This window comes from Heterodontus francisci, chromosome 1 (assembly GCF_036365525.1).
Source record: "Heterodontus francisci isolate sHetFra1 chromosome 1, sHetFra1.hap1, whole genome shotgun sequence".
NCBI lineage: Eukaryota > Metazoa > Chordata > Chondrichthyes > Heterodontiformes > Heterodontidae > Heterodontus > Heterodontus francisci.
The window spans coordinates 255611751-255629246 of NC_090371.1; the positions used below are offsets into that span (position 1 = coordinate 255611751).

General features: G+C 45.2%; 1 protein-coding gene across 2 annotated transcripts in view; it reads right to left on the reverse strand.

Moving 5' to 3' along the window:
• Positions 1-17496, reverse strand: part of il15l (interleukin 15, like) — a 67605-nt gene that overhangs the window by 8766 nt on the left and 41343 nt on the right. Inside the window, exons 3-5 of one of the 2 annotated variants that reach the window (XM_068043264.1) lie at positions 12161-12266; positions 12043-12069; positions 2544-2576 (exon numbers count right to left, since the gene is read on the reverse strand). In XM_068043264.1, coding sequence (XP_067899365.1) covers positions 2544-2576; positions 12043-12069; positions 12161-12266 — 166 coding nt within the window. Of the gene's footprint in view, positions 1-2543; positions 2577-12042; positions 12070-12160; positions 12270-17496 lie in introns of both variants that reach the window. The other variant, XM_068043257.1, reaches the window with a different exon arrangement.

Sequence of the window (17496 nt, forward strand, 5' to 3'; positions counted from 1 at the left end):
TCAATAGTTTTTTAAAAAATAAACAATGGTTTTGTTTAACAGAACAGGACAGGTTGTGAGGAGGTATAGTGAGAGGATAAACAGTGAAGAGTGTTCACCAATCAAATTCCTCATTCTAATAGCATACAACACATGTAAAATATACATGATTCATCAGAAATACACACACACACACAATTGAACTCCCTTTGCATTGGCCACGAATAGTGATCTTTTATAAGGAAGTGGATCTGTTTCAACATTGCTTATTGCAGTTGAGACAAAATGGTTTGTGGGAGAGGTTTAGTACATTTGAAAGAACTGTGGGAAGATTATAGAAGTAGCAGATGGAGATGAGGCATTGGGGGGGGGGGGTGGGTAGTGAGTAGTTTGGAAAATAGTGCATAGTTGGGGAGGGGATTGTTAGTATTTAAGGAGTCTAGTGAACAAAGAAAATGGGTAATGAAAATCTGATTAGGTGCATCAAATATTAGTGAGTATTTAGGAATTAGAGTAGTAGTGATCAATTCAGTGGGTGGTGTTGGGTAATTAGAATTTGGTAGATGTTATGACGTTGCTTCTATATTTGTTGTTAGTTTTTTTTTGAAGACTCGTATTTTAGAATTAGGGTCATTGTTTTATTTGGGAAAACTGAAAAAGATTCCATGGATTCGTTTTCACTGGGGTCATTGAAAAGGACACAGAGGTCTTGTTTGAAAATAAGATTTACTGGAAGTCACCTGTCTTCAGTTAAATACCCAGCAGGAGCTTTTTGACTTGGGGGAAATGTTTACGGAGAAGTGACAGGTCAAGATTTATAGGGGTCAGGAGGCCTGACTCTTGAGATATTGTTTTTGTTTTCGTTTTGCAGTGTGTCGGGCTGTGAACTATTTTGAATGCAGTTGGAAAAAAACAGCCAAGAGAGCAGTCACCATCAGCACCCTCTTCCATCTCTTTGAAAACTTTTTGAGAACCAAGTCTAAGAATTAGAGAAAGCCTGCCAAATTGATCAACATTGCCTGAACAGAACTGTTCTAGAAAGATCCCAGTGACAGCCATCTATGCAAATCTGGGATGCCAAACTAAAAAGGGACAACTGACATCTTTCCATATCTTCTCTTTTATTTCAAGAATTAGCAAGTATTTGGTCAAAGTATTCTTTCTCGTCTTTTTTTTTTTAAGAACAGAGCTCTAAAGAGAAAATCTCTTTTTTTTTTTGTTAACTGGTGTGTGTGTATATGTGTGTGTTTGTATGAGAGAGGGCCTAAGGTAAAAGGGAACTTTCATATTTCACTCTGTCTTAATGCTTTGCTTCGTTACTGGTTATGTCTCGTTTTATAATAAACTGATAATTTTGTTGTTTATTAAAGAGACCTGGTTGGTGTATTTTATTCTGGGATAAAGAGTAGAGTCTATGATTGACCGTATCGGTAACTAGGTAAACAGTTAAAAATATGTTGTGGAGAAGTGGAACTAGAAAAGACAGTGCACTTCTCCAACCTCAGTTGTAACATAGAGGTGGATCAGTATGGAAGTGGTGCCAAACTTAGGATAAATACTGTGTAAGGTTGTTAGTGAGTTAATGAAAAGGGTAGTTAATTTTCAGTAATAGGGACTGTAGTATAGGGAGAAGGTTCAGAGTAAAGTGAAGGAATGGAAGGATGCTTGAAGAAGAATTCTGGCAGCATTGTGTGGTGGGTGTGTAACTGCAACAAATTATGCACATTGATAATTTATAGAAGTTAAATTAGTAATTTAACAAACTGAATTCATTTTCAAATTTCTTAGCATTGGCGTTATTGGAGCTAGTTAAAGTGTGGGAGTTGGGTGTCACTGCTGCTAAGAATGGAAGCATGCCAAAAGGTGGAAAAAGGGGAAAGTAGAACTTAATATAAGCAATTGTAATGGGTGAAAATATGAGTATAACAATCAATAAATATCAGTAGGAACATTGGGGACAAACACCACTGCTCAATCCACTTGTCATTGTGACAAATTTCAACAGAACCATCCAATTCACTGGTTTTCGGAACAGGCCCCACTAAAGACAATGCTAAGCTTCTTACGGTCTCTTAGTAAGGATATGGATAATGCTAATATTGCTTCACTCATTTTTATTTCTCTTATGTTCAAGTGTCTTTCTCTCTCTCTGTTCTTCTCACTATTGTTTGCACATCTCTCCTCTACATTTGTTAACCTTTGCCCTCTCTTAAATCTGTGCACAATGCCTACCAACTTTTTTCCATTATAAATTCCTATGTCCACATTTATAATGGAAACAACCTTTGTAAATGTAGCACCTCGTAACTGCACTCTTCCTGGGAGGATGCAATTATACTGTGACAAGTATACATAGACAGTTCCATTATAAATGCAGACCTAGGAATTTGTGCACGCACAAATACATAGACACTAGACAGGCGACTAATGCTAGGACAGTAGCTAATATATAGGAATGTGATCAGTTTTATTATTCCATAAGGCAATAAAGTACACAACAAAAGGGTTCAAAATTTCATTTGTCCTAATTGTGCAGAAAATACATTCTAGTGCCTAATACTTACAGTAACACCTTTAGGATGATATGAAAGTGATTCCTAAAAAGGAAAAGACAAAAGTTATTCTTCTAAAATGTCTGTAACAAATCTTAGTTATGGGGTAACCCTTTTATCTTCACATGGAGGTAAAATGATGTACATGGAATTCTACCACAGTAACCTTTACAGCTTCTGGAGCCTGTTCAGCGCGACTTGAGCAAAGACTTTCCCCACTATGCTGAGCAGGGAGATTCCACGGTAGTTGTTGCAGTCACCGCGGTCACCTTTGTTTTTATAGAGGCTGATGATATTGGCATCGCGTGTCCTGTGATACTGCTCCCTCGTCCCAGCACAGGCAAAGCAGTTCATGTAGTGCTGAGAGTATAGCAGGCTTGGCACTCTTGATTATTTCAGGGGTAATGCTGTCCTTCCCAGGGGCTTTTCCGCTGGCTAGAGGATCAATGGCATCACTGAGTTCCGATTTGGTTGGCTGTATGTCCAGCTCATCCATGACTGGTAGAGGCTGGGCTGCATTGAGGGCAGTCTCAGTGACAGCATTCTCCCTGGAGTACAGTTCTAGGTAGTGCTCAACCCAGCGGTCCATTTGTTTGCGTTGGTCAGTGATTATGTCCCCTGATTTAGATTTGAGGGGGGCGATCTTCTTGATGGTTGGCCCAAGAGCTCTCTTCATGCCATCATACATTCCTCTGATGTTTCCGGTGTCTGAGGCCAGCTGAATATGACTGCATAGGTGTTGCCAGTAGTCGTTTGCGCAGCGCCTGGCTGTTCTATGTGCAGTGCTTCTGGCTGCTTTAAGTGCTGCGGATGTTAAATCGCTGGGGGCTTTCTTGTAGTTCAACAGTGCAATGCGCTTAGCGGCTATGACAGGTTCCAGCTCTTCATTATGAGATTGAAACCAGTCTGCATTTCTCTTCACACTTTTGCCGTAGGTGGTCAAAGCTGACTCATAGATGGCGTCTCTGATGTGGGCCCACTTGGTCTCAGCATCCCCTGTGGGAGTGTTTTGAAGGGCTGTTACAAGTAAATTTAGAAATTTTTGTAACAGCTGTGGGTGAGAAATTCTGCTCGTGTTGATGCGCGGGTGGCCCTTCTGCTTGGAATGATGTAACTTCTTTGGTCTGAGTCTAACCTTGCTGCACACCAGGTAGTGGTCGGTGTCGCAGTCCACACTGTGGAAGCTGCGTGTGATTTGAACACTGTTTAAGGCGGCTCGCCTTGTGACAATGAGGTCTAGCTGGTGCCAACGACGTGATCTTGGGTGCCTCCATGAAACCTGGTGACAGGGTTTAGTGTGAAAGAACGAGTTGGTGATGCAGAGGTTATGATAGGTACACAACTCAAGCAGTCTCTGCCCGTTCTCATTCATCCTTCCAACGCCATAGCGCCCAAGGCAGGAGGGCCATGAGTCACGGTCGGCCCCAACCCTGGCATTAAAGTCCCCCAGCAGGAATAGGTGTTCGGTGTTGGGGATGCTGCTAATGATGTTATGGAGTTGCTCGTAGAACTGGTCTTTAGCTTCAGGTGGGGAGCAGAGTGTTGGAGCATAGATGCTGAGTCGGTGTACTGGACCAGAGGTGGTGAGCAGTCGGATGGACAGTATGCGTTCCGAGCCATTTGAGGGAGGCTCTATCATGCTGAGCAAGGAGTTTCTGATGGCGAAGCCCACTCCATGCTGTCTTGGTTCTTCAGGATCCCTGCCCTGCCAGAAGAAGGTGTAGTCTTACTCTGCTAGAGATCCACTCGCGGGGAGGCGAGTCTCCTGAAGTGCTGCAATGTCTACATTGAGTCTACTGAGCTCGTTGTTAATGATGGTGGTCTTCCGAGAATCGTTGATTTGTGTAAGGTCTTCCGACAGGCCAGGACACATAGTTCTGACGTTCCAGCTTGCAAAGCGAAAGGCTGGTACCTTCTTTCCTTTTCTCGTGTTGTTTGGTGCAGTGTATCAGTCCACCTTTCGGGCAATGATCCTGAGCTCCAAGCACCCATTGAAGCAGGTAGACTGTGGTGGGACAGAACCTTATTGACCGGGGGCTCCAGAAGCTGGCCGAGCGCGTCTACCCTGAGGCACAGTGTGGCTTTCGTGCAGAGAGATAGACCATTGACATGCTGTTCTCCCTTCGTCAGATACAGGAGAAATGCCGTGAACAACAGATGCCCCCTCTACATTGCTTTCATTGATCTCACCAAAGCCTTTGACCTCGTTAGCAGACGTGGTCTCTTCAGACTACTAGAAAAGATCGGATGTCCACCAAAGCTACTAAATATCATCACCTCATTCCATGACAATATGAAAGGCACAATTCAACATGGTGGCTCCTCATCAGAGCCCTTTCCTATCCTGAGTGGCGTGAAACAGGGCTGTGTTCTCGCACCCACACTTTTTGGGATTTTCTTCTCCCTGCTGCTTTCACATGCGTTCAAGTCCTCAGAAGAAGGAATTTTCCTCCACACAAGATCAGGGGGCAATTTGTTCAACCTTGCCCGTCTAAGAGCGAAGTCCAAATTACGGAAGGTCTTCATCAGGGAACTCCTCTTTGCTGACGATGCTGCTTTAACATCTCACACTGAAGAGTGCCTGCAGAGTCTCATCGACAGGTTTGCGGCTGCCTGCAATGAATTTGGCCTAACCATCAGCCTCAAGAAAACGAACATCATGGGGCAGGACGTCAGAAATGCTCCATCCATCAATATTGGCGACCACGCTCTGGAAGTGGTTCAAGAGTTCACCTACCTAGGCTCAACTATCACCAGTAACCTGTCTCTAGATGCAGAAATCAACAAGCGCATGGGAAAGACTTCCACTGCTATGTCCAGACTGGCCAAGAGAGTGTGGGAAAATGGCGCACTGACACGGAACACAAAAGTCCGAGTGTATCAGGCCCGTGTCCTCAGTACCTTGCTCTATGGCAGCGAGGCCTGGACAACGTATGCCAGCCAAGAGCGACGTCTCAATTCATTCCATCTTCGCTGCCTCCGGAGAATACTTGGCATCAGGTGGCAGGACCGTATCTCCAACACAGAAGTCCTCGAGGCGGCCAACATCCACAGCTTGTACACACTACTGAGTCAGCGGCGCTTGAGATGGCTTGGCCATGTGAGCCGCATGGAAGATGGCAGGATCCCCAAAGACACATTGTGCAGCGAGCTCGCCACTGGTATCAGACCCACCGGCCGTCCACGTCTCCGCTTTAAAGACGTCTGCAAACGCGACATGAAACCCTGTGACATTGATCACAAGTCGTGGGAGTCAGTTGCCAGCGTTCGCCAGAGCTGGCGGGCAGCCATAAAGACAGGGCTAAAATGTGGCGAGTTGAAGAGACTTAGTAGTTGCCAGGAAAAAAGACAGAGGCGCAAGGGGAGAGCCAACTGTGCAACAGCCCCAACAAACAAATTTCTCTGCAGCACCTGTGGAAGAGCCTGTCACTCTAGAATTGGCCTTTATAGCCACTCCAGGCGCTGCTTCACAAACCACTGACCACCTCCAGGCGCGTATCCATTGTCTCTCGAGATAAGGAGGCCCAAAAGAAAAGAAAAGAAAGAAACCTTTACAAGAATCAGTTACTAAAACGGTTTTCTGCTTGGGATAGCTTTTTTTAAAAACAGTGCTTTTATTTAACAGTGCTGACAACAGGATACGTTGTGCAAAGGTAAAGTAAGAAGATAGATAGTGAAGGGAGGGAAAGAGAGAGAGAAAGAGATAAACAGACAGAGAGGCTGGGATTTTATGTGGGCGACAGGGGTTTCAACCACTGGCAAAAGTGCCACCAAGAATCCCGCGTCGCCCCTTCTGTGGGAGACCCGCTGAATCAAATGTCAATTAGGCACCTAATTGGACCACGGTTGGCCTTCCATAGAATCAAGAACCCTGGTGACAGAAGTCCCGCTGCCAATCAGAGGCCAGTAACTCTTTAACTGGGCATGTGCCACTCCGCAAGCAGTGGCTGCTGCCGGTGAAGCACACACCCGAGGTCCAGGAGCGGTGTTGGACCCAGGCCACAGGTAGGTCAGGGTGGGAGGGGTCTCGCAGGATGGGGGCTGCAGGGGAGAGGTGTGTAGGGGGCCGGCAGCAAGGACAGGGGGCTGACTCTCAGCAGCACCCACCCCCCCCTCCCGATGCTGGGTCCCTCGTTCAAGCACTAAGTGCCTTTTAATGAAGACCCGCCTCATCCCGGAGCCAACGAGCAACCTGCACGGTTTTTCTTGCCATGTGGTGACAGGTCCGCCCACCGCTCGACTAATTGCAGTGACAGCAGATGAGACTCTTAATTGTGTAATAATTGCCCATTTAAGGGCCTCGATTGGCGGCGGGGCAGGAAGGCCATTCACAGTCCTTTCTGCCCCAGACTTAATTACGGCAGAGGTGACAAGGTGCTCCCCCCACCTCCATCCCACCCGATCATATGCTCTCCCCGCCTCAGTGGAACAGCATCAAATTTCTTCCTACGAGTGAGAAAGAAATACAAACAATGAGAGATAGAAAAGGACAATAAGGGGAAGCTCAATAAAGACAATTGAAAATTATATGATTAAGACACATAAAAGGCCATTGATAGGTGAAAACTACCTCAGTATAATATTTTTGGAAATGCTTTACTGGCACGGTTACAGAAGTCCGGTTACATTGTGCGATTTCATGAAAAACAGGTCTGACAATGGACTCATTAAAGTCAGTCATATGCATGAACTTGGTTATTAATTTTAAATGCAGTTCAACCACACATAGAAAGAAATACCCTGTCACTATTTCAGGGACGGGGTGTGTGGGGAGGTTGAAAAGAGAAGGCAACCACTTGGAACCCTGTCCCCTTTACATTTTTAAACATATAAAGGGGATAACCTGTTCGACAGTCTTTCTCAACACTCCAGCATACAAAGGTTTTGTGATTCACACCTCAGTTCCTGGCTTCGGAGGCAGGACAGATTGAGGAAATTTAAACACGCAATGTAAGTAAGGTGTAAGGTACAAGACGACAAAAAAGGACAGGCAACTGACTTTCACATAAAATAGCTAAGGAAGGTCATATAATAAAAGCAAAATACTGCGGATGCTGGAAATCTGAAACAATCAGCTATGTGGCCTGGTCCAATCTGCACCTTCTCCTTTGTTATCTCTTGCCCAACCCCCACCTCACTTGTTTATAATCTGTGACTTTTCTAATATTTGTCAGTTCCGAAGAAGGGTCACTGACTCGAAACGTTAACTCTGCTTCTCTTTCCACAGATGCTGCCAGACCTGCTGAGTGAATCCAGCATTTCTTGTTTTTGTTAAGGAAGGTCATAGTTGCTATTGGTGAATGATTAACAGCCACCTTCAATAATTCATACTCACATACAAATTAATTATTCCAAAGTAGTACAAAATACTGGAAATCCCAAGAGTTAAATCTTTTTAAAGAACAAAGGTGACAAAGCACTTACCAGCTAGAAAGGTTAATTATTAAGAAGTGGAATTGATCAAAAACTGCCTTATCAACAGAATTTGCTGCATTTTTTCCTAGCAACTTTTGACCAGCCAATAAGTGCACGCCTCAATTCAGTTAGCCAAATCTGTTTGGAATTGGGTTTGCCCAAGATCCTGACATCTGCTTAGCTTGGTACTGAAACGGTTTTCTGCCTCATCTAAATAACAGAGGCACATGGACAACAAACGATGCTTTCCCATAGGATACAAACAGGGCGGCACAGTGGCGCAGTGGTTAGCACCGTAGCCTCACAGCTCCAGCGACCCGGGTTCAATTCCGGGTACTGCCTGTGTGGAGTTTGCAAGTTCTCCCTGTGTCTGCGTGGGTTTCCTCCGGGTGCTCCGGTTTCCTCCCACATGCCAAAAGACTTGCAGGTTGATAGGTAAATTGGCCATTGGAAATTGCCCCTAGTATAGGTAGGTGGTAGGGAAATATATAGGGATAGGTGGGGATGTGATAGGAATATGGGATTAGTGTAGGATTAGTGTAAACGGGTGGTTGATGGTCGGCACAGACTCGGTGGGCCGAAGGGCCTGTTTCAGTGCTGTATCTCTAAACTAAACTAAAACTAAACAGATAGTGTGGGTAAAAAAAACTTTTGAAGCTGAAATATCCTTCACAATGAATTAAATTCAGATACAATCAGCACAGGACTCAATAATCTAGACCAGATTTAACCCCAAATCCCAGAGATGAAGGTCAACATGCTAATCTACTGCACCATCCAGCCCACTGAATAACCGTTTATTAACTAATATGCTAAAATGGAGCAGCTGGGGAGAAAGGTACAGAGACAAAAGAACCAATAAACTCACCCAAATGCTAGTCAAAAATATCTTGCTTGGCCAGCATTTATTGCCCACTCCTAATTGCCCTTGAGAAGGTGGTGGTGAGCTACCTTCTTGAACCACTGCAGCCCTTGGGTGTAGGTACACCAACAGTGCTGTTAGGAAGGGAGTTCCAGGATTTTGTCTGAGCGACAGTGCAGCAACGGCGATATAGTTCCAAGTCAGGATGGTGTGTGGCTTGGATGGTAACTTGCAGGTGGTGGTGTTCCCATGTATCTGCTGCCCTTATCCTTCTAGGTGGTAGAGGTCGCGGGTTTGGAAGGTGCTTTCGAAGGATCATTGGTGAGTTACTGCAGTGCATCTTGTAGATGGTACACACTGCTGCCACTCAAATCACCTCTGGAGTTTAGCTCTTTTGTCCATGCATGGACCAAGGCTGTAATGAGGTCAGGAGCTGAGTGGCCCTGACGGAACCCAAACTGAGCGCCAGTGAGCAGGTTATTAACAGAAAAATAAGAGCAGGATTAGGCCATTTAGCCCTTCGAGCCTGCTACGCCATTCATTATGATCATGGCTGATCATCCAACTCAGTAACCTGTTCCCGCTTTCCCCCCATATCCTTTGATCCCTTTAGACCCAAGAGCTATATCTAACTCCTTCTTGAAAACATACAATGTTTTGGCCTTAACTGCCTTCTGTGGTAGCGAATTCCACAGGCTCACCACTCACTGGGTGAAGAAATTTCTCCTCATCTCAGTCCTGAAAGGCTTACCCCATATCCTTAGACTATGACCCCTGGTTCTGGACTCCCCCACCATCAGGAACATCCTTCTTGCATCTACCCAGTCAAGCCCTGTTAGAATTTTATAGATTTCTATGAGATCCCCCCCTCACTCTTCTGAATTCCAGTGAATATAATCCTAACTGACTCAATCTCTCCTCATAAGTCAGTCCTGCCATCCCAGGAATCAGTCTGGAAATCCTTCGCTACAATCCCTCTATAGCAAGAGCATCCTTCCTCAGATAAGGAGACCAAAACTGCACACAATATTGCTAAGCAAGTGCTGCTTGATAGCATTGTCAACAACACCTTCCATCACTTTGCTGATGATCGAGAGTAAACTGATCGGGCGGTAATTGGCTCGGTTGGATTTGTCCTGCTATTGTAGACAGGACGTACCTGGCCAATTTTCCTGAAACAGCCTAGGGGCACAGCTCATTCTAGAGCACAAGTCTTCAGCATATTGCCAGAATGTTGTCAGGGGCGACAGCCTTTGCAGTATCCAGTGCCTTCAGCCATTTCTTGACTTCACATGGAGTGAATTGGACTGGCTGAAGACTGGCAGCTGTGATGTTGGAGACCTCAGGAGGAAGCCGAGATGGATCATCCACCCGGCACTTCTGGCTGAAGATAGTTACAAACGCTTCAGCCTTGTTTTTTGTACTTATGTGCTGGGCTCCCCCATCCTTGTGGATGGGGAACATTTGTGGGGCCTCCTTCTGTTAATTGTTTAATTGTCCACCACCATTCACGACTGGATGCATCTGGACTGCAGAGCTTAGATCTGATTCATTGGTTGTGGGATCACTAAGCCCTGTCTATTGCATGTTGCTTCCGCTGTTTGGTATGCAAGTAGTCCTGTGTTGCAGCTTCATAAGGCTGACACCTCATATTTAGGTATGCCTGGTGCTGCTCCAGGCATGCCCTCCTGCACTCTCCATTGAACCAGGGTTGGTCCCCCAGCTTTAGGGTAATGGTAGAGTGGAGGATATGCCGGGCCATGAGGTTACAAATTGTGGTTGATTACAGTTCTGCTGTTACTGATGGCCCACAGCCCCTCATGAATGTCCAGTTTTGAGTTGCTAGATTTGTTTGAAATCTATCTAATTTAGCACGGTGGTAGTGCCACACAACATGATGGTGGGTATCCTCAATGTGAAGACGGGACTTCATCTCGACAAGGGCTGTGCAGTAGCACTCCTATCATTACTGTCATGGACAGATGCATCTGTGACAGGTAGATTCGGGAGGACGTGGTCAAGTAGATTTTTCCCTCTTGTTGGTTCCTCATCACCTGCCGCAGACCCAGTCTAGCAGCTATGTCGTTTAGGATTGCGCCAGCTCGGTCAGTAGCGGTGCTACTGAGTCACATTGAAGTTGCCCACCCAGAGTATCTGGAGAAGCACCGATTCATCAGCTGCGGGGAGGGGGGGGGGGGGGGGGGTGGGGGGGGAGGACAGTGCAGTAGGTGGTAATCAGCAGGAGGTTTCCTTACCATAAGACTTCATGAGGTCCAGAGTCAATATTGAGGAATCCCAGTGAAACTCCCTCCCAACACCTCTGGTGTGTCTGTCCTGCCAGTGGGACAGGACATAGCCAGGGATGGTGATGGTGGTGTCTGGGACATTGGTTGTAAGGTATGATTCCGTGAATATGACTACGTCAGGCTGTTGCTCGAGTCATCTGTGGGACAGCTCTCCCAATTTTGGCACAAGCCCTGAGATTTTAGTACGGATATTTTTGCAGGGTTGACAGGGCTGGGTTTGCTGTTGTCGTTTCCAGTGCCTAGGTCGATGCCTGGTGGTCCATCCGATTTCACTCCTCTTCTTACGCTTCATAGCAGTTTGATACAACTGAGTGGCTTGCTAGGTCATTTCAGAGTCAACCTCATTGCTGTGGGTCTGGAATCACCTGTAGTCCAGACCAGGCAAGGACAGCAGATTTCCTGCCCTGAAGGACATTAGTAAACCAGATGGGTGTTTATAACAATTGACAATGGTCTCACGGTCACCATTGGAATAGATTTTATTTCCAGATTTATCAAATGAATTCAAATTTCACCATCTGCCGTAGTGGGATTCGAACCCATTTCCCCAGAGCATTAGCTTGGGCCTCTGGACTATTAGTCGATTGATATTACCACTGTGTCACTGCCTCCCCTGTCAAGTTATTTCGAGGAATTAAAGGAAAACGGAGTCATCAGTGGATCAGTTCAACACATTCAGATGAAATAGTGCTCTCCCTCTTCACGCTCACAGGAAATAGAGGCCCCATTCAGTTGTGCTATTTATTTTTTTTTTAATTAATCATTCCTAGATGAGTTTGACTATGTGACTTTCATATATCAACTTACTTCAAATGCCCCAATTAATCTTGCAGCTAAAAGTTGACAGTTGGCGCACTGTAGATATTAAAATCAACATTAGCCCTTAATTTCTCCCAATTGGCGGCGGGGGCGTGGGGGTCATACTTACATTTTTATACTTGTCCTCCACTGGTTTCTAAAAAATAAAAAACAAACTTCAATAAAATGAAGACAATTTTATATAGAATGACAAGTGAAATGGTTTTAGAAATACACTGAGTACTAACTTGCAAACTTTTCACTATTTTTAACATTTCAGCCAACTCTGCTGTCTTCAATTTCCTTGCATTATAATGGTCAGCAGCATCTGCTTTTGGGAGACACACAGCAAGACTGCTGGGGAATGCAGAAAAAAAAAGCACAGTGAAAAAATCAGAATTATCAGCTAACCTCTGGACTGCTGTTTTTTTTCATAGCTGTGACTCAACCATTTCATGTGCAATTACTAATATCATTCATGGAAATATGTTAAGACCTTGACCTGAACTTTGTATAAAATGTGCCGTGCTACTCTGGTTTAACTTCACATTGCACATCACTATAAGTTAATTGTGCTAAAACACAGTTAAATCAGGACTCCACACACCTCCCCCCATCTTGAAGCAAACAGCATGGCAAACTTTAACACATTTTGGACACATAAAACACTCAATTACCCATTGATACAAGCTCCACCAAAAATGTCTAGGTTTAAATGCTGTACACTTCTGATTTGAATTTAATATAATTTTCTTAGATATGACAACGTCTGTAAGAAATCATTCAGTACAACAGTATTGTCCAATATGTTAGCCAAATCTGGCAGATTGAGAATTCAAATTTGGCTATTTGCACTTTAGATTAGTAAATGAAAATGAGCAATAGAAACAAACAAACAGTCATTGGGCTTTGGCCTTTTTGTGTTTTATTTGATAAAGTGGCAAGATGAAAAGCAGAACGGTTCAGTGTTTTTTGATCACTGTGTGCATGGTTGACTTCCTTGGTTACTGCTTATTGGTTATCTGCTACAGTGATGTGTAACATGAGAGAAAATGCTGTACTTTAGCAGTTTGGAAATGCCAGGAACATTGTATGGAGAGAGAAACTGTCATTGATTAGTCAGAATAACTGCTCCAGGCCAGATGAAAGCAAGCTAAACCAATAGCGAGCAACACCAACACAGCATGTCACTGAAAAGGGAATCCAAAGTGTTCTGGACAAAGAGCAACTTATCAGGCAACAGTCTAAACAATCACTCTGAAGTCAAAGTACTGCTCACTGGGTCAAGATCCTGGAACTCCCTTCCGAACAGCACTGTAGGTTTACCTACCCCTCATGGACTACAGCAGTTCAAGAAGGCAGCTCACCACTACCTTCTCGAGGGCAATTGGGGATGGGCAATAAATGCTATCCTAGCCAGCATTGCCCACATCCCATGAATAAATAAAAACTACTGGACAAAAACCCAGCAGTTGCACGAAGATGTGGTGTGTCTGACCAATTTATTTGAAAATTTCAAACATTTGTGAAAATGAAAGACTGCAAAGAATCCTGGTAGTTGTTTATTAAGTAAACATATACATACAGGAAAAGCTTAACATTTTCAATGGTAGGGTCAACTTCTTCGGCTACGTTATTCATTTTTTTTATTTATTTTGGGAAGCCTGCATCCCTAACAATCTGGTGATATACCAAACGGAAGCAGTGATATATCAACAGCAATGTTCTCAAATGTGAGTCAGCAATTGTAGCTCCGCACACCATTCAGTTCCCAATGTTAGTCATACTGTACATGGAAGTACCATGTCCAGAGAGTGGGAAGGAGAGCAACTATTTCAGCAATGTTTTTGCACACTTCATAGCAAGCCATTTCAGAGGGAAATTGGAGGAGTCTTGGGTAGCCTCTTATTAATGATCAAGTTATAGCAGCAATCCAAAAAGGCCTAAAACTTAAGTAATGTTACCATCAAGAGAATATTTTTCAAAATAAAAAATCTGGGTTGTTGTGGTGCTATACAAAATGTTGATGTAGATTAGCTGGTGAAAGACGTATTCCAAAAGTTGCAGTTCTAACATTGATTGGCAATGGATTGGGGCACAGAAAGCTGGAATCACCTGAGAAAGAACAGGAGGGAAGAGAAAGAGAGAAAATAGAAGGGAAAGAAAGAAAAGGTCAGAAATGAAAATGAAGAAATAGAGAAAGGAAAGAGAGAGAGAGAGAAAAGAGACACTGACCAACTCCAGGGCTCCAATCTGGCATTGCAACTGCACTTTTCGATCTTAAGCGTTGACTTAATACACATTACAGATCACACATCTCGCATTCCAAGCAGGATTATTAGCCTAGAAATTCAGCTACATCTATCTCCCCCCTTGATCACCACTTCTTCCCCGGCCCAATTGTACTCCCCCTATTCATCCCTTACCCGCTGTTGACATTGTAACAACCCAATTGTCAATGCCGCTTCAGGATTGAGGCCTTGTGCCGCCGATGTTCCTACAATTGGTGAGCTAGATCTGCTAGGCCATTGATCCCTGAGTTATCTCCCATTATCCAGTTCTTTTTGTAAAAGGTAGGTCATAAAATCATAATCTGGGTTGCCACAGAAATCCAGCCTCTCAGCATCTACCCTGTCAAGCCCCCTCAGAATCTTCTTCCAGAGGCTTGGTTCTGGATGGCAATGATGGTCATTCTTCAAGGATAAGTTACACTGAAAAATTGTGTAATGTCCCAAGGGTAGGCTCGTCTAGATTGTTAATTTAAAATTTATATTTCAAATAGAATCAGCTAGAACTTCTGTGGGCTTTTATACTGCAATTTGCAATTATTAGACAGTCAAAGCAGCATGGTGCCCCCGACAGGGGATCTGGGACCTGTGTGAACAGGGTAAGCTACTTCTTGTCTCTTCAACCAATCAGATTGAAGAATTCTTACTGAGGCATGCAGAGTCTAAACCAGGAAGCCCAAGTTACAATAGTTAATTCAATGAAAATCATGTACAGGGACTGAAATAAAAAGAGAGAGGAAAAGTAAGGTGGAAAGAAAAGAGACAGAAAAAGTAGAAATTTAAATTTTTAAATCTCCAACAATAATTAAAATCTGAAGTATTGATAGGGCACACTAATAAAAGTTAATTTTCAGTGCCATAGAGGTTGTTTGGCTGTAAGTCTGAACACATTATAAATCCACTTAAGCTTGAATGGATACGCTCTAAACTTTTCTGCCATGTTTAGTAGGTGCCTAGTGGGTTAGCAATGCAACTTCATGTCTTTCACGTGTTTGAATGCCAAATCTCTCAGTGAAGAACTGCTGTAGCGAAGCTTGTAGAGGAGCAGGGCAAATCAGACAGCAACTTCCTGAATGTCACATTTAACTGCGCATGTGCAGATGCTGGAAGCTGTTCTCCGATTGACTCCTTAATTATCAGTGAGCTCTGATAGCCTCACTGTTAATTTTTCTACAAACTTAGGGCCATTATTGAGAATTTAAAACACACTAGAGACACAGAATGGTTCCAGATGGGATGGGCTGAATTTTCCTGACTTTTCTTTTCCAGACATTGGGACCATTATTGGGTCACTATCCCAATTGCTGGACTAACAGGCCTTCCAGTTGGTTTGCTCTGGCAAAGAGCAATTAAGAACCCACCTCCTGGCTTCTCGACTAGTTGGGGAGGGAGGGTGGGATGACGCAGCCATTTTGTCAGAGGAAGAAATTCTAATTAAAGGGACAGTAGCATGCTTCAAAGAAGTTCACAAAGACTTGGGTTTTTTTAGGCTGTAGCACCCACAGAAATTGTGAGGAGACCTAGGATGGCTGAATCCCTGGGTCTTCCACTCTTACCTGAATGTCCACTTGAGGAAGCTGAGGGGCTGCAACAAGGTGAGATCTTCTAAAGGCAGGAGGCAGAGGGCCCCTTCTTCAACCAACCAGGCAAGGGTAGAAGTGGCAAAGGAAGAGAGCAGCAGCAGTAGCAGTGTGGCTCCTCTAATCTGGAGCCAGTGGACCAGGAGATCCAGGACCAGGAGGATCCAGGACCTGAGGCAGTGTTCCAAGCCCCACACTCTTACTTGCACAGCATTTCTCAGGTCAAGGCACCTTGCTGCTCCACACATTCCTTTCTCTGCAGGTACCTCAGATGCCCATCTGCGCAGCCAACACTCACAATGACTCTCAGCCAACTGCCCTCTCATACCCATGCCTCGCAGTTACTCCTCTGAACACAAACCATTCCTAACACTCCACCTCCCTGCTTTCTCTCCTTACAGAAGAGATCACACAAGTTGGGAACAGTCAGATGCTGGGTTGTGAGACGCAGGGCGGTTGGGCCTCCAGTGACTGGCACTTTGCCGGCCACTGTCAATGCATGCCCGACTCGTCCACTCGGAAGGCGGTCTTGCACCATGAGGATGAAAATGTCAACAGCAATCTTTCGCGACAGGCTGAGCCTCACGAGGCACTGGTGCTCGCACATCAGGATTGCTGGTCCTTTGCATGTAAGCCCTCTGTTGGGGGTTTCGCCTCCTTCCACCTGCATTTCTGTGGCCATCCCCTCTGCTCTGTGGAGGGGCATGTGGTTGCGGAGAAGGCAGCTGGTGCTGTTGCTGGTGAAGCCCCCTGCCCTAGAGCGTCAGCAGAGGGGGAGAGTGTAGCTGCATAAGTTGCTCCCATGCCACTCTGAAGGCTGGCAGCAGGGAAGGGCAGCTGAGGGTGGATGAAGTGCTGGTCAGGTGACATGCCTTCTGACAGAAGAAGTGCTTTGTAAGGCAGCCTCTCAGCCTGGTCATTTCTGCAGCTCCTCAGTGCAATTGATCAATGCCTTCCCAGTTTGTCAGTTTCACTCAGGCAGTCCCTCCCGCTGTGCTCTCACCTTCTCCTAACTGCCAGGTTGGAGACACAACAGGAGACTGCTCCCTGCTGGGAAAGAAGGTCTTCACTGGAAAATTCTCTCTTACTTGTCTCCTTAATGACTTCAGTTAAAAACAATAATAGTAATAACAACAATGCGGCAGTCCTCCCAAGTGTGTCGGCGCTAATCAAACAGAGCGGCTTTGGTGGATCGGACACATCCGCAGGATGGAAGATGGTTGCATACCCAAGGACCTTCTGTATGGTGAGGTAGCTGGGGCCAGAGACCAGTGGGACGGCCAACGCTGTGCTTCAAGGATGCTTGCAAGCATGACACAAAGGCCCTAAATGTCAACTATCAGATCTAGGAGTCACTAGCCGGTGAAAGAGGGAAAGGACGACACATCCTGTGGACTGGCGTGCACTACCACAATGACCAGTGGCTACAGCAGCTTGGCAACAGGCACCAAAGCCAAAAACAACTCACAGTGTCACTTGGCAGCTTCATGTGCAGCACTTGTGGCAGAACCTGCCTCTCGAGGACTGGCCTTCACGACGATCACCAAGACACCCCACCTAAATGGATTGTTTGCTACCTGTCCATGGAAATGGAAGGATGCCAACACACAATGACTTCAGTTGCCTTCCCGCCTCAGCTGTGGGAATTTCCAACTTCTCTACCAACCCACCCTGGGAAAAGTGGCCAGGGGGGGGGAACACGCCAGCCAACTGGCC